The 22,770-nt window shown below is 42.8% G+C and overlaps 2 protein-coding genes across 2 annotated transcripts; both read left to right on the top strand.

Moving 5' to 3' along the window:
• Nucleotides 1-6,062: 6,062 nt before the first annotated feature.
• LOC104866329 (olfactory receptor 14I1) lies at nt 6,063-15,608 on the top strand. The gene is made up of 2 exons (XM_010630200.1): nt 6,063-6,270; nt 14,575-15,608. The coding sequence occupies exons 1-2, from the start codon at nt 6,063-6,065 to the stop codon at nt 15,606-15,608; spliced, it is 1,242 nt and encodes a 413-aa protein (XP_010628502.1).
• A 4,363-nt stretch (nt 15,609-19,971) lies between these two features.
• LOC104866319 (olfactory receptor 2M5) lies at nt 19,972-20,922 on the top strand. The gene has a single exon (XM_010630193.1). The coding sequence runs from the start codon at nt 19,972-19,974 to the stop codon at nt 20,920-20,922; it is 951 nt and encodes a 316-aa protein (XP_010628495.1).
• Nucleotides 20,923-22,770: the final 1,848 nt, after the last annotated feature.

Here is a 22,770-nt window from a genome sequence, read left to right as displayed (position 1 = left end):
AGATGCAATGAAAACAGGTCTTCCCGAGAGCCTCCTCTCGGAGTCTGATCCAGCTGAGACAGTGGCCTTTCTATTGAACAAGAGGAGGATTCGTGTCATTTGGATTCGTGCTCTTAAAGGTGGAAGAATGCTTCACTCGTTGCGTGGAGACTGTGGGCAAATTATCAAAAACAATTCATTAAAGTTAAAGTATTCCTCAGCTGTTGGTTCTTATCTCCAAGGGAAACACAAAAATAGCAGAGTTCACAGCAAACCTTCCACTATGAACCAGGTCTCCCTTAAAAATTTACTCTTGGTTGAACAAAACAAAAAAATAAACAGTTATCAAACTTTGGGTGCCAAATATTTTACGGTTATTTCATATGAACACAGTAATCATGGTTTTCATTAGGAATTCATGTCAATGAACTGTACATACTCTGATCGTTTTGGAATCTTCTGTGCTGGGTACAGCAGCAGCCAAATACTCAGCCACAATGATCAGTGCGTGAAATGAATAGAACCAATTATGAATGAGCAGCAAGCACCGCACAAATGCTCAAGGGGAACAGACTCGAGCATTTAACATCAGAAAACACTGCTGTGCCCTTCTGTGAGGTCTGAGAACAACACGCCGTGTACCCAAGCCAGAGATTTCAAGTTCCCCAGTTCTGTGTGACTCCACAAGAGCATATGAAGGTACTTTCAGCTCAGCTCTGAGTGTGGTAGGAAAAACATCTGTAGAGCTTTTCACAGAAATGAACATGACAAGATGTACATTTTTTAAAGGTTCCCTATTTCTAGGGGCAGAGAAAAGAACAGGGAACAAATGTGGATGCAGGAAGATAACACTGGAAGCTTCAGAAAACAGAAATAAAAGTAGCTGGAGTGGGGTGAAGACCCAAGGTTAGCTCGTGCATTTTATATATGTTGGGAATAAATGTGGAAAGAAGGGAAACCATTGACTTCTGCCTTAAGTGAATGAAAAATGGAGTTTTATTTCCTGAAGTTTTGGAAACTTCTACAGCGCTAGGTAAGAGAAATTGCTTATTAAGAATCCCGTTGTTCTCAAGATAATTTTTAAAGTCCTATTCAATGTATAGTCATATATCTAGCCAAGCAGAGTCCAGATTAGAGTTCTAAACTCAAGAAATGCATTTAGTAGTTTCCATAGGTAATGATTCTCTAAAGAAACAAAATAGTTGATTCAGGTGGACTTCCAAAGTTAGCTGAGATCACTTCCTTACAGGAAGAACTTTCAGACTCAGACTTGAAGCAACTGGGGTCAAATGAGACATAAATAGGGCAAAAGATAAAATCTGATAAGGTAAGAAACATGCTCAGAGCACAAATGAAGAAGGTAAGTATGGAGGGAGGTACAATTAACTGCAAGAAGTACAATTTATTTTGTATTAAAATGAAAAATGAGATGTGATCTTTGTATTTAGAAATGGAAAATCACTTGAGATACTAATCGGGCAGTTTCAGTGGAGGTGGTCTTTGGAGTGCACTCAGTGCGCCAAAAAAAAAGGAGTAGAAGCTGACAAGATGAGTAGAGCACAAAATTTAGATGGTTTAATTTTTGAAGGTAGTGGAGAAATTAAGCACAGGAAAGGCTCTGACCTCACTTAGGAGTGGGCTGATGAATCCCATGTAAGCCTGCTCTCAGACTGCCCATACGGTGGACTTTACAGAGTGCCTGGCTAAGAGCAAGCACTCACCATTCTAACTACAACTACATACAGTCACAACCAACACAAGACAGTGGCAACAGCAACTTTTATCGTTACTACTACGGAATTGCCACTACTTCTGTGAGGAAAACATCTCATAGTCACTTACGATTTTCTGATGCCTACACATCAGGCATCCAACAGACATTCAACAGCTCTTTCTTTCTATGAATTCGTCTTTGGGGGCAATTAAAGACTGTGCAACCACCCCTTCTCCATTGTTGGTGGGAGTGCAGACAGGTACATCCACTGTGGAAATCAATATGGAGATACCCCAAACAACTAGGATTAGAAGTCCCATTTGACCAGCTGTCCCTCTGCTGGGTATCTTTCCAAAAGAATCATACAACAGCAATATACATGCACCCATGTTTATAGCAGCATAGTTTGTATTAGCTAAAACTTGGAAACAACCCAAATGCCCATCAACTGGAGACTGGATAAAGAAGATGTCGGTTTTCTATAAAATGGAGTACTACTCAGCCATAAGGAATGGAAAAACTAGAAACATTAATAGCTAAATGGATGCACACTGAGACTATACTCTTAAGTAAAATTAATAGGACTCACTTGAGTAAATACCAAATAGTTTTTCTGGTGTAAAAAACTAAAAGTGTAAATAAGGTTCAAATGCTATAATTGGGAGTGTGAAATAGGAAGAAATGGCTAAAGGGGAAGTGGGAAGGGGAGGGGAAAGGAAATAAGGGAAAAGAAAAAATGGAAACAAAGCCTTTGTACATAGGGAAGGATGAAGGGAGTGAAGGGAGGGCAGGGGTGTGGGGAAAAAACAAGAACCAAGACACATCATGTAAAGGTACAAGATCCCAATGATAAATGTACTGTATTGTTTGCTTTAAATGTACCAATAAACTTAATGGAAAACCCTGTACAACCAACATTCCTGCCTAAGTGGGGCTTCTTGGATAACACAGAATGATTTGGCATCATTAAATGATTTGGCATCATTAAATGACAACCTTTCACTTTCAATACTAAGTTTAAGACCTACCCCTAAAATATTCCTGCTGTAGTCTGGGCTTTGGAATGGCTTTCAGATGGTTAGTGTGAAAAGGAGTCCCTGCCCTAAACATTCTTCTTGTGCTCAGTAAATCTCCTGTTGTTTTAGTATATTTTATTAAAATACTCCATCTCCTGTCTTTTTTGGTTGAACTCAGGATCTTGCCCTTTCGAGGCAGGCAGCAGCACCACTGAGCTTTGTACCCTATACCTCAATATTCAGTGTTTAGAATGCATAGTCTACTTTTAATATGTCATTTATATTTGATTATTTTTACCCCATCCTCCATGTTCAGAGGCAACTTAATGGCATTAAAGACCCTTGCTTGGAAGGAAACTCATCTGAGTTTGAATCTTGGCCTTTTCATTTCCAGGCTGTGCTCCTGTGAACATGGTATTCAACCTCTCCTTTCCACCATTTATGTCTTTCTAAAGAGTTAATGTGATACCAAGAACAGGAATGGATTCTTAGGACAGGCGCCCTGCTTCATCTGGGCCCTTGGTGTTCTTATGTAGGGTTCTCTACATGGAGAGAGGATTCTCTGGGTTCTTAGTTTATATCTCAGGCACTGCAGCAATTGTGTCTGAGACTTTTGAATTTACCCTCGCTGCCTTGACCGGCTGATCTGTCTCCACAACGAACACAATCTCTGGGTGGCTATGTGCAGAGCCCATCTAGATGTCCCCAAAAGGTGGCACTATAGGACACGCTGACATCACCCTTCTGATGATGCTCCTGGTTTGTTCTTTAACAGAGATAAAGAACAAACACACAACAGTGGAATAATTTGACAGGTTTGACAGGTGCCTTTGAACAGGTGAAGGTGACCTCCCTGTCCCTGTCCTTTTGCCATCAGGCATTTTCTGCTCTCACAGGTGTTTTATGGCATCAGCAGCTCTAAGAGGCAGATGCTTTGTGTGTGTGAGAGAGCACAGCTGATCTGGGTCTCAAACCAGCTCCGCTGCTCATGGCCTTGGGCATCACTCAAGCCTGGGCTTCGGTCTCTTAACCTTCATGAGCAATGAATGTGTTGATCAGAGCTCCCCTGACAAGAACAGCAGCCATTCCCAGTGACAGCAAGGCCCCAAGCTCCTCAAACAGCCTGGTTTGCATCAGGAAAACCAGCCACAGCAAGCCTCTTCCAGAAAATCAACAAGCCAAGATCTTCCCCCAGCAGTTCTTTTTAAGTCATTGGCAACAATCCTCAGGTGGATCCTCCACACCCAGAACACACTGATTCAGTTCAGCTGGGCGTTACAAGTTGCCCATTAGTCAATCCACTACAAATCCTTTCTTCAATCTCCCCAAATCTACCTGCTCATTCCCTGATGTCTCTCCTTTATTTTGGGTGCTTTTCTGGTTTGTTTTGTTTGCTTGTTTGTTTGTTTGTTTGTTTGTTTTGTACCAGGGATCAAACTCAGGACCTTATGCTTATGAGAGAGGTGTGGTGCCACTGAGCTACATCCCTGGCCCTGGGTTTTTGTTGTTGTTGTTGTTGTTCTTATTTATCTATTTTTCATATAAGAGAAATTGATATGTAACTTTTTTCCATGAAGTTCATTGGTACATTTTAGATATGCAATAGTTACATTCACCATTGGGATCTTGTACCTTTACATGACAGATCTTAGTTCATTCCTGAGTCTGCTCTGAAAAACTATCCCAAAGACCTGGGCCCTCCTTAACCACCTATCTTCCTTCTATGTAAATTTCTGCCTACCTCATGTAATATACAGCCAAATTTTATTACACATAGCTTCTATTAAATGTTAAGGAAAACATTAAAAATAAATAGTGTATTACATAATAGTCATGGGGGGGGTTGTAGCCCATGGGGGTTTTGTTTGCTTTTTTTTTCTACTTTTAGCCCATTACCATGATAGGATATGTGAGACTATTTCAGTTCTTTTGTAATTACTGAGATTTTATGGCCTAAAATGTGGTCTTTTTTGGAGAAAGTTCCTTGTGCTGTTGAAAAGAATGTTTAGTTTGCTGTTGTTCCTTGTCACTTGGATTCCTGCCTTCCTTTTTCCCTACTGAAAGAGCGTCTACAAAGGACAGCAATGGTCAGGTTGTAAGAAAGGCATGGTGCACTACACGGTCATGATCCAAAGAGAATCGGTTCTAGCTGAGACTAGCAGAGAACCCTGAAGCTACTGGGAAGCTCTTATTGCTTACTCCTGTCGCTTTGGCACTGAGGTTAGACGGAACAGAGAGTAAAATACTGTAACACAGTTCTCCTGGCATTTCTTTAGAGAAGGAGAACATTCGTTTCCAGGAGTACTTGGGGTAGTTGACCACCCTGAGACAAGCCTGAGGCCTCAGGTCCTCACTCCAGCAACTCGCCAGTTAAATACAAGGCCCTGCGCAGTCATCATCAGATGCAGGAGCCAAACCATGTTTACTTCCACTGAGGACAAGAGCATAAAGAGAGGCAGCTGGCATCTCAACATACCCTGGGAACTTCGCTCCTTGAAGAAATTCAGCTGCAAGGACCAAAATGTTCCAAAGCACAGAGAAGGAAAACTGACTGCCCTTAGTTTTACTAAGCTAACACTTTAGCCATTTTCAGCTGTTTTCCGTTGAGCCCTCATTAACACAGCAAGCCACTGATTTATTCACGCTCTCTGCTGTTCTGTCCTGAGCTTATCAATCACTCCATAAATGTTATATGAGTGCTTTTGCGTGGCCATCCTTGAGCTAGTCACTGGAGACACAACAGGGACCAAAGAACGTCAGAAAATACGCGAACACTTTCCAAAATCTATAGCTTAATTGCATCTCATGCATATCTAAGCAACTAAAAATAACCAGAACAAAACCTGCGGCATTCGGCTTTACTCCGCAGAAGTCAATCAACTCTCCAGAGGCAAAGCTCCCAGCTGGAGCGTCCCAGTTTAACACAGCAGCGGTGCAGTCCCTGGTGAGGTAGGTCGGAAAGGAGACAAGGATATAAGGATTTTTAAAATGTACTTTTGAGATAAGCTGCAGCTACTCAAGCCTTTTGTCCTTCCAGGAAACACTCAAAAACATTTTTCCCTGAGGCCTTACAGACACGCAGGCCTGTCCTGTGAACTGCGGCCCTCCCCTCCCAGAAGCAGGGTTGCTCACCAGACGGTGACCCCTGCTCCCGGGTCACGACCTCTGACCTGGTGAAAGTGGGGTCCGTTGGCGGAGACCCCGCGTCCCAGGTTCCTGCCAGCAGCCCTGCCCTGGCCTGGAAGGGTCCGCGGTCAGCGCCCGGGCTCTGCGCGGTACCACCTGCAGGGGGCACTCCAGGCATCCCCACTGCGCACGCGTTCAGGAGCTCACAGGAAAGGGCAGAGCGGGACATGCGCGGAAGAGCCCTGAAACGTGAACTTAGCGCGCCACCTAGTGCTAGGGGGATGCATCGTCGCCCAAGTAAAGGAAATCAAGAAACTGGCTTGGGTCTGAGGAGGGAGTTTCTAGAGAACATTGATGCTCGGGCAGCAAATATAAATAGACAGCTGGTGTATATCAACCTAAAGAGCGCCTGTACAGCAGAGGATGTAATGAAGGGTAAAGACACAACCTACGGAAAGGGAGAAGAGATCTGTGAACCGCTCGCTACCCAATGCATTACTACATAGACTGCACAAGGAACTGAACTATGCCAACAACAAAATAAAAATAATCCAACTAAAAAGGAGTGAATCACATGAAGAGATATGTTTTAAACAAAACACACAAATGGCCGACCACTATGTGGAAAGCACTCAATAACATTATCAAACAAAGAAACGAAAAAGCCAAAATGAGATACATACTCTAATTACAGTAGTCCGATCAGAAAGACACGTGACAGATGCTGGCGAGGATGTGGAGAAAGCGAAAGTCTTTTGTTTGTTTGTTTGTTTGGTTTGGTTTCTTGAGACAAGGTCTCACTATGTAGTTGAGACTGACCTGGAACTCACTTTGTAGCCCAGCTGGTCTTGCACTCACAACGATCCTCCTGCCTCAGCCTTTCGAGTGCTGGGATTACAGGCGTGCACCACTGTGCACGGCTGAAAAGAGAAAGTCTTACAGAGTGTTGGTGAGAATGTAAATTTGGACAAGCACTGTGGAGGTCAGTACAGGACTTGCTCAAGCAAATAAAAAATAGAATTACTATATGAGCCAGATATTCCATGACTGGATACTTATTCGAAGGCAATTTAATGGGTGTACAAGGAGACACCCATCACAATGGCCAAAATAGGGAATCACCCATGACTGCATTTGGGCTCAGTGAACAAAGGAAAGGAAGCCACATATGCAGTCCAGTAAAATTCAGCTGTAAGAAAGGGAGAAAACCCTTTGTTTGTGTCATCATGGATGAAGCTAGAAATCAAAATTTTAGGGGAGATGGTCAGACACAGAAACACAAAATCCACAGGACTCCACCCATGTGTGAACTCTGAAACATGGCCAAGCTCGAGGAATGCATGAACAGCACAGGGCTCAGGAAATGACCGGAACTGCACTCAATCCATAGGCCACTTTGATTCATGTGGACATTTTAGCAATAGTTGCTTTTTCCCTGAAAATGGGATGCCTTCGCCATTGTTTATATCTTTTTAAATTTGTTGTTAATATTATTTTTGATCAACAACTTATAATTCTATGCGTATAAAAGGTAGATTTTTGACAAAGCAGTAAAATGTTCACATAGAAATAATAAATTTGAGATCTTATTACATAGGAGGGTGACTATAGCCAGTAATAATATACATTTAAAAATAAGTGGGTAAATTGTCTCATCCTAAAAGTGTGAGATAGGTGACATGACAGTATATTAATTAGATCTAAATCATTCCACACTATTAACACACATCACAACATCACATTATTTACATCTTCTTTAATTTTGTGGAACTTTTGTATTTTAATAATTTAAGTTGAATGTATTTGGGCACTGCAGCTATTTGACATAAAAAGCAATTGTATCAAAATATGCAACAGAAGAGTCCTCTCGTATATAACTAGAAAATATTCCTCTACCTCATTCTTTAAACATTACAAACCCTGAGTCTGTTAATCATTGAACAAATTAGGTTCTACTTTATAACTCAGACTTCTTTAGAAATAATGCTTTAAAACATGCTTTGAGGTCCACATCCACATTATTTCTGATGCTAATAAATGGGATTATTTATTTTTAGAAAGCTCATTGTTGCTATGTAGAAAGGCAATTGATTTTTGTATATTGATTGTATAAGCTGCAGCTCACTGAATTCTGACCTTGAGCTAATTGTTTTATTGCTAGTATCTTTGGCATTTTCACTACATGAAATGACATGATTGGCTAGATGATTCTATTACTTTTTTTTTTTTTACAATGTGGATACATTTAATTTCTGATTTTGACAAACTGCTCAGCCTAGGGTTCCAGAACTATTTGACATAAGTGCCAAGGTGAATCTCCTTTTCCTGTTCCTGAATTTGGAGGGAAATGTTTAACATTTCCGGATCTGTATGTCACTTGACTTACATGAACTTAAATTTAGTTCACAGTCTGACAGGCAGAGGAGGCTTTGCACCAAGGCACTAGTGTGCATGGCTCCTCCCAGAACACAGAAAGTTTGGGCGCAGTGTGGAAACAGGCTGTTGTGACAGTGGAGTACGTTGGATGTGCTCAGACATAATAAGGAAGTAAAGCAGCTGTTACTTTTCCCGTTAGGTCTACTGGTACGTTTTAGGTGTGCAGTGCAGTTATATCCATCACTGGGATCTTGTACCTTTGCACGACATCTTGGTTCTTATTTTTTCCCCATTCCCCTGCCCTCTCTTCAACTCCTCCACCCTTCCCTATCTACAAAGACTCTGTTTCCGTTTTTTGCCTTTTCTCATACTTTTTCTTTTCATCTCTTACCTTTCCCCTACCCCTCTCACTTCCCCTACTCCTTTAGACCTTTTCTTCCTATTACACATTATCAGTTATATATTTTGATCCTTATTTACACTTTTAGTTCTTCACACCACAGAAACTATTTGGTATTTACATATGTGCGTCCTATTAATTTCATTTAAGAGTATGGCCTCAATGTGCATCCATTTAGCTATAAATGTTTCTAACTTCTAGTTCTTTATGGCTGAGTAGTACTCCATTTCATTTTTTTTTAAAACACACACATCTTTTATTTTCCAATAATTGTATTGGTACATTTAAAGCAAATAATACAGTTACATTTATTGCCACTGAGCTCTTGTATCTTGGTTCTTGTTTTTTCCCCATACCCCTGCTCTCTCTTCACCCCCTTCACCCTTCCCTACTTACAAAGACTTTGTTTCCATTTTCTCATTTTTTCTTTTCCCTTATTTCCTTTCCCCTCCCCTTCCCACTTCCCCTTTTGGCCATTTTCTTCCTATTTCACGCTCCCAATTATACCATTTGAACCTTATTTACACTTTTAGTTTTTCACATCAGAGAAACTATTCAATATTTACTCGTGTGTCCTATTTATTTCACTTAAGAGTATCACCTCAATGTGTGTCCATTTAGCTATAAATGTTTCTTGTTTCTCATTCCACATACATCTTCTTTATCCAGTCTCCAGGTGGTGGGCAATTGGGCTGCTTCCAAGTTTCAGCTATTACAAACTGTGCTGCTATAAACATGGGTGCACATATATCACTATGGTATGATTCTTTTAATTCTTTTGGGAAGATACCCAGCAAACGGATGGCTGGGTCAAATGGGGCCTCCTAATCCTAGTTCTTTGAGGTATCTCCATATCAATTTCCACAGTGATTGCACCAGTCTGCACTCCCACCAACAATGGAGAAGGGTTCCTTTCTCCCCAAAACCCCGCCATCATTTGTTATTGAGTGATTTCTTGATAGCAGCCATTCTTTCTGGAGTGAGGTGGAATCTCAGTGTTGTTTTCATCTGCATCTCTCAAATGACCAGTGATGTGCAACATTTTTTCATATGTTTATTTGCTGCGTTTACTTCTTTGTCTGAGAAATGTCTGTTCATTTCAGATGCCCCTTTTTTAATTAGGTCTTTATATTTTGGGGTCTTTTTTGTTTTATTTCGCTTTGTTTTTTAGTTCTTTACATATTCTAGATAGTAGACCTTTATCTGAGAAACAGCTGGTAAAAAGCAGCTATTGTTTCTAAGTTCGTTTAAGGTCTGGATTTTTATTTCATCAAAGACGCCTTATGAAACATGAGAATGTGAACCCTTTGACTCTTTCCTTTTCACTGTGGACTTTTCTTTGCCGTCTTAATTAGAATTTGTGTCCTCACTCTCACTGTTTCCCCAGGGACCTTGAATTCAATTCCCACGCACTTCGTATCCCACTTTCTGTCTCAGCAGGTGATACAACATTTTACCTGGACCAGATTCGTATCCACTTGAGACCACTGTCTCCCAGGCTTCTCTCTGGACGCCAATCCTCTCCCACCTCCAGGGCACATCTCCTTTGGAAGCTAGCAGAGAGGTCCCTCCTTGAAATAGTGCACGGCAGGCTTCTGCACCGCTGTTTAGACACTGAGTCAGGCTGTGACTTCCAGGGATGAACGCAGGAAGGCACCCTTGTTCCTCTGGCATTATCGTTCCAGAAAGTGAAGATACACTGAGAAGCTGCATGCTCTTTCACCAAGGTACTATTGCTCTTGTATTTCTCAGACTTTTCTGCAATAAGGAAACTGAACTTGTACGCACTTGGCTTATGTTAGCAATAATTTCAAAGTCTTCATGAGAAAAAAACTAAGACTGATGTTTGAGTAAGGCGATTGGATGTTATTCTCAATAACTATGTTTCATTGTTCAATGACACCAGCAAACAGAATCTAGCAAATAGTTTATGTTCTTGTCATTTTAATCAGTTTTATAAAGATCTAGTTTTATCATGGGATTAAGAAGGAAACAGCTCACAGTGCAAGATGGATTGCCTTTGTCCCCAGCTATTCTGTGCATTCCTAGGTATGAGAGAAATGAAGAACACCTCTGTGGGAGTTGGTCTGCTCTGACAGGGGCCACACTGTCTCATCTTGCGGACCACAAACAAATGGTTTCTGAGCCCATCTTATTTAATGGTACTTTACATTTAGGGCAATTGAAATTAAAATGTATCTGTATCTCCCCCTGGTTAAAAAAGCTCAAACTAGAACTCAGGTCTCCTCCAACCCCATTACCCTTCCCACAAGGTACACTTTTTTTTATTAGCTCAATGAACTTCATTTACGGCTCCTCTCTGTGAAGCGGTGAGGCACAGGGAGAAGGAGAGTTAGTAATTAGGGGACTCTTGGGTAGTCAAATTGCAAACAGTTCAGCCAGATGAAGATTGGCCCACAGGAGTAGGGAAGTCTGGAGCTGTGTGCATCAACAGCACTCTGGTACGTTGTATCTTTTCAGACATCACTCTCTCCTGAGAACCTTGGTGGGGTGGAGTTGTAATTGCTCTAGAATTTAAAGTTGCTCCAGAACAACCACTGCATTCCTGTTGCTTTGACTTTGGACCATTTTGGAAAAAAGCAAGGCCAATGCCAAGCTGAATAGGGCCCTCACTCCCATATTCTTGGGGCTTCAGGTCCATGCAGCAGGCCCTGGATGATGTGTGAATTTAAAAACAGACTCAAAAAACAGACTACAAATATTTAGCTCAATGGATTTGGAAGTTAAAAATAAACTCAGAATTCAGAAGTTACATTTCACAATGGTGTATATATGTATATGAAAGTATTGTGCCTTTTAATACGAGTGTTAATGAATGTAATGACAAATTTTCCCAATATTCTTTGCTTGTTTCCTTTCTTTCTCTTCTCTTTCCTTCCTCTCTTTCTCTTTTTGTTTTTGTGTTATTATGGAGTTAAGCCAGGGCTTTTGCACTGAGCTACATCACCAGTCATTTTGAAAATATTTTATTTTGAGACAGGGCCTTGCTAAGTTGCTCAGGCTGGGCTTGAACTTGCAATCCTTCTGCGTCAGTTTCCATGAGTGCTGGGATTACAGGCGTGCACCAGCTCGCCCAGCTACCCAGTATTGTGGATGGATGTACTGTATGTTTGTGTATTTATGCATCATAAGGATAATATGTTTATGTTATACATCTATAAATTTGTCTTTCATTTGTCCTCAATTTTAAAGTTCTACGGCTCAAAGAGAATGCTGATTTAACAGTGACTTTTCAATAAACAATAGGGATACACAAACTATAATTTATAGGATTTTTTTTCCTTTAAGAAGCACAAAAATGTGACTAAGAAACAGGATGACTTCTGACCCTGTAGATGACGGAGTATGGGGAATTTTCCATGTGGCTGTTGTGTAGACCTTTATACAATCCTGGCAAACTAACGTGGAAAAAACAGACACTACCTGATTCAGTCTGGGAGAGGGGACAAACTTTTGCTTCATGTTAACAAGGAGCAACAGATATGGCTTGAATTCAAACTATTAAATGATCATTTTGCTACTAGCTCAGTAAGTTATATTCATAAGCAAAAGAACAAAATTCATCTTCAAGTTACTATGCACTGTTAAATCATATAGCGCACATGAAATATGAAAATTTAAAATATTGTAAAAAACACTTGCACCCCCATAATTTCTTTTAATACATATTCTATAATATTTTCTATGGTTATGTTTTGATGTATGGGATAGTATATTATATCCATAATACCAAAGGAAACAGTCTCACCTCTTTTCACCAAATTTTATGAGTAGTTTAAAAACAAAGACTAGTGCATAATGCACATAAGTATTTCAAATGCTTCTTTGACTTCAATTTGCATAATATTAAAAATAGGAAATATCCCAAATCAAGAGACTTTGCGAAAACTAATGATTGTTAGTAACCGGTGCCAAGTTTTACTGCTTATTCATATTTTTTGTTGATGTTAATGACTTTTAAATATTTAAATGCTGCAGACACAATCAATGCTTTTTCTCCTTATCCTCATTACATCAATATACAACTCCATGTGCATTCATTGGTACGGCCCATTGCTCCCATAACTGCTTTATGTAGTTTTATACATGTGCATGTGCACCAATAATGTACCGTGTACTGAGTATCCACACTCATACCATGTGAAACACGTTCTATGTAATACGTTGCAGCTTCCTTCCTTTTCCTAAAAGCCGTGTTGAAATTTTTATCCTGATGTATGTGGGCTGTCACATCCAGCGTAAGTACCGAGTGTCCCGATCTGGGTTGAAAGGAGTAAAGCATCCACTCTCTCCTGGGGTGTGAGTGAGAGTTAGACATGCTGCAGCAAACCCGCTTAAGTATGTCACTCTTTAAACCTCGAGCACCCATCCGTCGGCCCAGGCATGGTGGCATCGAAACCTCCACATCTCCAGGGGCATCGGCGATTGCCAAATGGTGCTCAGCGTTGAGAAAGGAACTTCATTCCTTCGCCTCCTTGTCAAGCCATGACGTAGCCGACATATACTTTACACGATATTTCATCTCACATGCATTCTCTAAATCAGCGAGCACAAAACAGTATCTCGTTAAGTTTTCATTTGCATTTCTGTAAGACTGGACCCGTTTTTGAATTGGCAATTGGTCGTTAGTTTTTTGGTCTGATGAACTGCTTGTCCATGTTTTACTCATATTTTTCTTTTACATTATGTTTTTATAATTTTTCTTTACAAAAGATGGGGATCCTTTGTTACTTACCTTGAAAATATTCATTACTCAACATCTGATTCTATGACAGTGTGATTCTTTGCAATACTTAAGAGTGCACTGAAATGTTTCAGACTATCCTATTTATATCCTTCTCAAAGACTATCTTCAAAATTTGTCATGAACTGTGGGTTTCAACCTTTCTTACAAGTAACAATGACATTTGGTATTTGCCTAGCTGTAAAGCAAAACAGTTACATGCTTCTTAGAGTCAGTCATTAATGGAACGAGGTGACCAAATAAACTTGGTTTAATAAACTTGACTCTGGCTCTTGAGTGACAGGGCCACGATCACTGACCTTGCTCTGTTGACTCCTTTTTCGCTTATTGTGACATTACATTTATTGGGACGTTATAAATATTAACTGGTTACCTTCTGGAAAAAGGCACCTACCCCAGACAAGGTAATGGGCAAGAGTTGTGGCTTTGCTGTTAATGTTCTTGCTGTACTTATGCATTAGAACAAGACAAGCCCTCCTCTCTTCAAAGTAGAACCACTCATAGTGTGTTTTTAAGTCATTACACTTCCGTTCCACAGCGGGAGTCTAAGTACTCACTTAGATGTCTCCTTCCTCCAAAGTCATTTAGCAGCTACCTAGAGAGGCCCTGAGTCTGAGCCCGCTGAGAATCTGCAGCCAGGTACATGTACAAACCTTGGTGCTCAAAAATCAGCCAGAGACACACATCTGAGGGAGGCTGTTGATTTTATGCCATAAATTCTTATTTAGTGTATTTACCTCGGAACTGAAAAGCTGTGTTTTTAATAAACACCCAAGTCTATTTGATGGGCAAATTATTTTATATTTTATTTGTTTTTTGTTTTCTTGTTTTTTGCAGTACTGGAGATCGAGCCTAGGGCCTTCTCAGGGAGCTACATCCCCAGACTTTGTTTAGTTTTCATGTTGAGTCAAGGGGGTCTCATTAACTCTCTAAATTGCCTAGACTGGGCTGGAACTTGTGAGCCTCCCAGAGTGCTGGGATAGCAAGTGTAGACCATAAGGCCAGGCCTAAAGTCTTCATCTCATGTTCAGAAAGTACTGCATGGTAAATGAAATGTACTGATCAAAAAGGTTTTGGAAATGCGCTCTCAATTTTTGTCTTAGGCATATCTCAGATTTTCTTTTCATGCTAAAAACAGTCACCGACCACCCCTGCATCTGCTGTAGCAGTGAGGAGGACACCAGGGGCTCCATTTAAGGAAGGAGAGCGCTGTTTCTGCAACCTCGTGTTCATATTTCATTGTCTCCTTTCCAACTGTCGCGCATTTTCTCCTCACAATCAGGACACAGACTTCCTGGCCACGTGGGCAACCTCACTGCGGTGACAGAGTTCCTGCTCGCCGGGTTCTCCGCCGTCCGGGAGCTGCAGCTGCTGCACGCGGCGCTCTTTCTGCTGGTTTACCTGGCAGCGCTGGCGGGGAACCTGCTCATCGTGGCGGTCGTCACTCTGGACCAGCGCCTTCACTCGCCCATGTACTTCTTCCTGAAGAACCTCTCCTTTCTGGACTCCTGCTACATCTCCGTCACGGTGCCGAAGTCGATCCACAGCTCCCTGGCCCGCAGCACCTCCATCTCCTACCTCGGCTGTGTGGCCCAGGTCTACTTTTTCTTTGCCTTCGCCTCCGCCGAGCTGGCCTTCCTCACCGTCATGTCTTACGACCGCTACCTGGCCATCTGCCACCCGCTGCGCTACGGCGCGGCGATGACCCCGGGGAAGTGCCGCCAGATGGCAGCCGTCGCCTGGCTGAGCTGCTTCGCCTACGCCTCGGTCCACACTGGCAACATGTTCTGGGAGCCCATTTCAAGCTCCGACACCATCCACCAGTTCTTCTGCGACATCCCCCACGTGCTGGCCCTGGTTTCCGGGGAGGTCTTCTTCGCGGAATTCGTGACTCTGGCTCTGAGTTCGTGCTTGGTGCTGGGGTGCTTCCTGCTCATGGCGGTCTCCTACTCCCACATCTTCTCCGCCGTGCTCAGGATCCCGTCGGTGGAGAGCCGCGCCAAAGCCTTCTCCACCTGCTCCCCGCAGCTGGTCGTCATCCTGCTCTTCCTCACCTCGGGGCTCTTCGCCGCCTTGGGACCCATTGCAAAAACCTCCTCCACCCAAGATTTGGGGATCGCTCTGGCTTACACGGTTCTGCCTCCCTTCCTGAACCCCATCATCTACAGCCTGAGAAATAAGGAGATCAAGACAGCTGTGCGGAGACTGTGGGGGAAGATGTGCGCTCTGTGAGGGCAGCTCTTCCATCGCGGCTGTCGGAGACTGTAGCACAGACCAAAAGCTATGACCCCGTGTGGCAGAAGACTGGTGAAAAAACTGGATGGAGTGATGGGAGATGTTGAAAGTTGTGTTGAGTTGGAGAAAAAGAATATTTACTTAGTGTACTACATTTACACAGGATTGCAGCAGGTATTTCTTCAGGAAGTAAAAGCATGTTTGCCAGGACCCTTGTAGTCAGGTTCCAGTCCCCACCTGCCCAGTGTTTGATGCAAACCTGAGAAATAAATACATCAAGAGACAGGAGAGAGAGAGAGAGAGAGAGAGAGAGAGAGAGAGAGAGAGAGAGAAAGAGCAGGCCGGGGAGTGCAGAACGACCAATGCCAGCGCAGCTGACAAATGCACTCTGACTTTTATTGGCAGTCAGTTGTGGTAAAGGCAATGAGTGGTTTCTACAGAGATTAATGTAAACAAGGCTCATAAAGGACAAGGCGAAGCATTCTCAAATTAGGAATAGAATAGGCAAAATATACACTTGTAATTAGAACACTGTCCTGGTCTTTGTCTGTCAATGGTCATGTAATCTGTTTCCAGCACTTAGTCCTGTGAATTGAGCTGCTATAAAAATGGGTCTAGAGTTATAGCTCCCAGGAAGAGAAAAGAAAGAAAAAATAAGAAATTAGAAAAATCAATAATTTCATGAGTGTATGGGGTCAGTGATTAAAAGTCAAAGAAATTTTCACAGTGAGCCTCTAGGGAAATGACATTGACGTTAATTTGAAAATTAACAAAAAGTTAATCCCAGAATATGCAGTCAGTAGAGAGTTTGGAAAAGCCCTAATGGTACCATAGCAGAGGATTCCTCATGGACTTAACACCCAGACACCTGCGCCCCAGTGAGCGGCTGGCAGGGCTGAGCTGGCAAGGGTGCGAGAGCTGCCAGGCTGAGGCAGAGGCAGGTGTTGCATCTATCAGAGCCGGCTCATGGCCGCACTGCTAAGAAACAGCTTAGCTTTCAAGTGTGAATCAGCACCAATGGGCAGAAGGAATCCTGCATGCTTCACCCTTCCCAAGAAATGACAATAAGGGCTACAAGGTAGGCACCTCGGTACAGAGGTAAACCAATTTTTCTGGTTTGTGAAAATACATTCATAAGGCTAATTCTGTAATCATTCTTCAAGAGCATTTGTGAGGCTCAAACATGGTAAATGGGTACCTGACAGAGTGCAAGAGAGCTATTGTTCAGCTGTGTGAGGAGACAACAGGTGGGCCTTCACGTATCATTTAAGTGAATGTAACGAGGCGGCATCTCCTCCATATACCAATGAGATAAAATGTTGGACAGTGCTTTGAAGCCAGTAAGATAATAATAAATTATGGACTTTAAGGGTAAATTCTATGATCAAGGCCCCTGACTTAGTCCAGGCTCTGGAGCCAAAGTCTGAAAGCTCAGTCTGGCTAACAGTTTCTCCCAACATTCGTCTCACGGTTTAGTGGTTGAAGCAGAAGTTAAGGTCCATCATCAAAAAGCAGTGAGGGTACTGATGTTTCAATCCAGGCTGTGCCAAGAGGGTTTCAGATGAGATTTTATAATCACACAACCCAGCCAATCTCAAAATGCTAAAAGCCTTGGGAAGCAGCATTTGAACTAGAAATGAAGGCAACTGAGATGCCATATAACACAACAGTTAAACCGCAGAGCCCTGCAAAGGTAAGCAATTTTCAAAGGTCCGGCCACTCCGCACTCTCAGTATCTCCATTCAACGACTTTAGGTCAGGCACAGACAACCTGTCAACTTCCCCAAGACTCACTGTAAGGAAGAAAAGAACAGATGCATGCAGGACAGTTTTGTCATTAAAATGTTTTTAATTGACATGTAATTACTACACATATGGGGTAACGTGTGAAATTTCAGTACCTGTACACAATATGTGACAGCCAAGAGTAATCAGTGTATCTGTTACCTCAAACGTTTACATTTGTGTTGGGAACAAAGTCCTCTCATGCAGTTGTGTTGAAATATGTCATTGATCCATAGCCACTCTACTGTGCTGCGGACCCCAGAACTCACTTCTTCTAACTGGAATCTTGTATCCCTTAACTCACCTCTCCTTATTGCGACCCCCTCACCCTGCTCAGCTTCTGGTAACCAAAATTCTGCTTTTTATGCCCATGAGATCAAGCATTTTAAATCTTAAGCCTACCTCCACGTCCGCAGTGAGGAGGCTCCTCAGGTCAGACATCCGGTAACATGTTGTATACACGGTCAGTACATAATCTCCTGAGCCAAAACTGATGGTCATGTAGAGTTCTAACACAGGATGCTGTGTACAGATCAGTAACTTCCTGGAGTGCCAGCCCAGAGTAGTCCGCTGGTGTCTGCAAGAAGATTGTGCCTCTTTAATGACTGTAAGAGGAGAATATACCACAATTTTTTTCTGCTGTCACAAGTTCTGGATTCAAAAATCAATCTCTATTTTGATGAACAAATTTAAATCAAGGGTCTGGATGGAAGCAGTGAGTTGAAACCAAAACAGCACAGGAACTGGAGAAGTAAGCCATAACCAAACATTTGAGACCACTTTCAATCTTCCTGAGGAGAAGAAGGCACCAACTCTTCCAGACTTTTCTCTGTAGATAAAAGGATATTTGTGTCTTGTTCATATTGGCACTTGCAACATAAACAGACCTTTCAGGAGAGGGGAGGATAGCCTAACCACTTATAATTAGATTTTTAATGACTTCATGAAGAAATGAGCATCATGGGCTGTCAAGAAGACAACAGAAAAGGATACCACAGTATCAGTATCTTATTACTGGTTTTCTAGAATTCTTTAAAATTTGGTTTGGGGATAAAATTTGCCAGTTTTTGTTAACTAACAGAAGGAGTGTTTTTCCTCTTTAGGCTATTCACTCCAAGTTGAATCTTTTCTTCCATTAACTTTATAGTTGTGTTTCTTACATATGGTGTTGAAGTAAATTTCTCTAGTTTTAAAACTTCTAACACTATTTCCATAACTGCAATTGTCTTGCAATTGTCCTTTCTTCCTACTGTTCTCGTTAGGTCCGTGTAATGAGGACATAAAAGCTTTAGGAGGAGATGGGTGTGTTATCTCTCGTTATAACTCAGGAAGAATTTGGGTAGCCATTTAAATAGTTTTACAGATACCAGCAAGGTGGTTATACAAGGCATGATAAAGTATATTTAAACTTTTTAAATGTATTACAATAAAAGACACACTGTTTTGAATCCCCATCAGAATACACCAGCGCACTTCCAGCGCACTTATCCCATCGTTCCTGAGTGTCATGAAGAGATGTTATTAAAAGTACAGTGACTGCTGCTGCCAAGAGCCATCCAGTGGAAAGCCTTGCAGAAGCTTCACGTGTGTCCACATCCACTTTAGTCAGCGGATCCGACACCGAGACTTCTGCCTCTTCCTCAGAGTCACAGTGACCACGAAAGGAAAATATTTCAGTCAGTTCGGGAACAGTGCACTAAAGGCACTCACAGAACGGCCTCAGAGAGCGGCAAGAGGAGTAGGGTGAGCGTGTTGGAAGTGAGAAGGGTTTTGAGTGAGTGTTACGGTAGTGTGTCTTCTACTATAAGAAACTCTTTAAAACTTCAAACATTCAGCATCATCTCTAATCACACCTCGTACAGGTCTGACTGAGCCTGAGGAAAATGCAGCCCGGGAGGACTGAAGCCCTGGAAGTCTCCCCGTGCTCGTCATAGACGTAACTGCTTTAGCTACGGGTGGAGCGTCGTATGAATTTTTCAACAGCAGGAGCCTTACAAGGTCACAAAAAAAGAAATCTTTCCCCATTACTAACAATCTAAATTTATGATAGACCAAGAAAGTAAAAGGAGTATTTTCCCCCAGATAGAACACTGCCCGATCAGGTTAAAAGCTCAAATAGCTGTAGTGTGTAAGGCACCATGAGCAGCCCTAGTGACTCACTGTATTCCCCTTAGACTGTGTTGCCTATAGCTGGGAGGTCTGAGTAAAGCAGAAATATTTTTAAATTTTTTTAAATTCTCCTATAGGTAAATTCACATTGTTTCATTTCTGGGCAATAATATTTGGCCTGAAAGTTTTTTGGAGTTATTTTACTAAAGAAATCACTGAAAAGATGAAAATGGCACCAGTATCATTTTCTGAAATAATGAAAAACTTGTGAATAAAGAAAAAGTGACGTGCGAATGGAGGTTGTGAATTATCAACTCAACAGTATATTTTGTTGAGACATTTATAATCGCTAGAAGGCTGCAGTAATATGTGGAAATACCGCAAACAGTAAGTCTCCAGCTTTAACGGCAAACTGCTTCGCCTCTGTGACACTCTTATGTCTTTTCCAGTTCAATGTTGCACAGCCATGGTTAAAGGAAACAACACCGAACCCACTGATTTCACTCTCCTGGGCTTCTTCCCGGGGTTCAGACACATCACGGTGCTGGTCACCCTCATCTTCCTCATCTTCACAGCTGCCTTTGCCAGCAACACTCTCCTGCTCACGCTCATCTGCCTGGACCCCCGCCTGCACACCCCCATGTACTTCCTGCTCAGCCAGCTCTCTTTAATGGATCTGACTCTGAGCTCCAGCATCATTCCCAAGATGCTCGCCAACTCCCTTTCTGGCTCGCGGACCATCTCATTCCTGGCTTGTGGGACTCAGATTTTCTTCTCCCTGAGTGTAGCCATTGCAGAATGCATCCTCATAACGTTCATGTGCGTCGACCGCTATGTGGCCATCTGTAAACCCCTCCACTACACGGTCATAGTCAGCCCCAGGGTTTGTCTGCAGATGGCTGCGCTGGCCTGGGCTGGAGGGGCGCTCACGTCCCTGGGCCACACTGCTTTCACCTTACGCTTTCACATCTGCAGCCCCAGAGAGATCCCCCACTTCTTCTGTGAAGTCATGGCGGTGCTCAGGACAGTCTGTGAGGACATCTCAGTCTACGAGAAGGCTGTGGTGGTGACCAGCATCCTTGTTCTGCTGCTGCCCTTGACGCTCATCTTGTCCTCCTACGTGGTCATCTTCCAAGCCGTGCTCCGAATGAGCTCCCCGGAAGGCAAGAGTAAGGCGCTGGCCACCTGCTCCTCTCACCTCTGCGTCGTGGGACTCTATTTTGGTCCTGGGATGTTTATTTACATGAGACCTGGCTCTGCCAAGACTCCAAAGCTGAATCAGGTTTTGTTTCTGTTCGGAACGGTCCTGACTCCTTTCCTGAACCCACTCGCCTATAGTTTCAGGAACAAAGAAGTTCTCAATTCACTGAAAAAATTGGTAGGGCAGTACCAGGAGAGAAGTATCACTATCAGTTGAAGGAATCACAGAAGTGCACCAACAAGGGGATATTTTTCAGTTAAATACTAACCTCTGGGAGACCTTGGAACACTCAGCTAATCTTAGAGTCAGTGATGTTGCAGAAAACTTTGGAAAATGTATTCCCTCCCTCGCTCCTGGGATGGTTGTCCGATCATTGTAGGGGACGCTCTGGTGAGAGGTAGGAAATGTGCCCGTCAGTCCCCTCTCTCATTTGTACTTAATACCTCACAAATGTCACGTTGGCTCCTTGAGGAAAGGCGCCCTTGGTGTCTACACCCTTAGAACCCGGGACTCTGCACACGGGGCATTCATTCCTTGGAAGCACTCATTGGATAAAGGCGTGGGGAGGTCCACACCGTAAAGAATCAAGCAAATGTGCCCCGTTGTTCTATCTACCTAAAGGGGCTGTCATTTCTCTTCTGACCTTCTAAATATGTAAAGTCTTCCATCGGCATCATTATTTCTGAATAATGGCTCCCTGATCACTTGCATTAGAGCCAGTTGTGATCTTCGATAATAATAGCAGACCTGTCGATGTAGCGTCTGTGAAGTGGGCCTGCGCATCCGATTGGTGACCACCCAGTGATTTCCCGCCTGAATCAAGGGGTGTGAGCCACCGATCTGTTTGTCCACCCAATTACTCTTCCAGACCAGCTTATCAAACTAACTCATCGGCCATGAAGTTCCTGACTCTATAAATGGAGTGGAGATATGGGTTGAGACAGCAAAAACTAATACATAATGTGCAGAAAGAATAGAGAATAAACGTTTCCCTGTGTTTTGAACAGCACTTAACTTTTAAAATTTGACCACAAAACAATGAGTAAATGCTGGATTTAGCTCAGTGGTTCCACTCCCTGCCTCACAAGCACAGGGACCCGAGTTCAATTCCCGATACCAAAAAAAAAAATGTGTGTGTGTGTGTATGTGTGTGTGTCTGTGTGTGTCTGTGTATAACAATGAGTAAATGAAGAAGTTTCTTTGAAAAGAACTAAAAGTATGGATGACAAATTATAATATAGCATAAAATTTGAAGCAAGGATACATTAGAGGAGTTTCCAAAATACTAATATTTGTCCAAAAGCCTGAGCACTCTATATAGGTAGGGAAAGCAATGGGACTAAGTATACATGGTTTCTCTTAACTGAATAAAATAACAAGCAAGAAAACCACCTTTTCAGGGAAGAGAAAACACTCCAGAGGGGCTCCAGCATTCACATGTGACATTTCGCTTTTTTATCGCACAAGCCATCTCTTGGATTAGAGACCCAAAAGATGAGTTTGAGGAAGTTCAAGGTTTGTTAAAATTTATTTTTAAGTGAAAATTTTCAATCTATATATGAACTGTGCCTAACATGTTATTTTGAAACTTGCACATTACGGACTGGATGCCCTGAGACCACTGACCTCTGAATTACCACACGCGCTTCGGATTTCCATGGGCCTAGAACACTTAATGTACTCACTTAGTGATTTTCCAAAGTGCAGCTCACCATCATTACCGTAATCCACGGTGTACCACAGGGCTCAGTCTGCCTGCAGGGCTCTGGGGCTGGGAATAGCTGCCAGCCAGACGGAGGCAGGGGCTGTTGGCTCCAGAGCCCGTGTGTGGCCTCCATTTGGCCCCGAAGTCCGCTCCTGGCTCTCCTGACCTGCGTGGGCCTTGAACCCCAGAGCACCACCCGACTCGGAGTCTCCTGAGTGCCAGCTGGATGTGGGCCCAGGAGCAGCACCGGTGGGCCAGGGGTAAGAGGGAAAAGAAGTCAGAGCACTTGCTCCCGGGAAGCAGCGGGGTGGGAGGGAGGAAACCGGTCCTCTACCAAGGGCAGAGCCCGAAGCCCCAGT

Source organism: Fukomys damarensis, unplaced genomic scaffold, assembly GCF_012274545.1.
Source record: "Fukomys damarensis isolate Sample0158 unplaced genomic scaffold, DMR_v1.0_HiC HiC_scaffold_3, whole genome shotgun sequence".
Classification (NCBI taxonomy): Eukaryota; Metazoa; Chordata; class Mammalia; order Rodentia; family Bathyergidae; genus Fukomys; species Fukomys damarensis.
This window is presented reverse-complemented; position numbering and strand designations above follow the sequence as displayed.

What these genes read in the sequence shown, in the direction of transcription:
- LOC104866329 (XM_010630200.1), top strand. Translation starts at nt 6,063, where the DNA reads ATGCGCGGAAGAGCCCTGAAACGTGAACTTAGCGCGCCACCTAGTGCT. An exon ending in AGCAGAGGATGTAATGAAGG is followed by an intron (nt 6,271 to 14,574) that starts GTAAAGACACAA and finishes GCTCCATTTAAG; the next exon opens with GAAGGAGAGCGCTGTTTCTG.
- LOC104866319 (XM_010630193.1), top strand. Translation starts at nt 19,972, where the DNA reads ATGGTTAAAGGAAACAACACCGAACCCACTGATTTCACTCTCCTGGGC.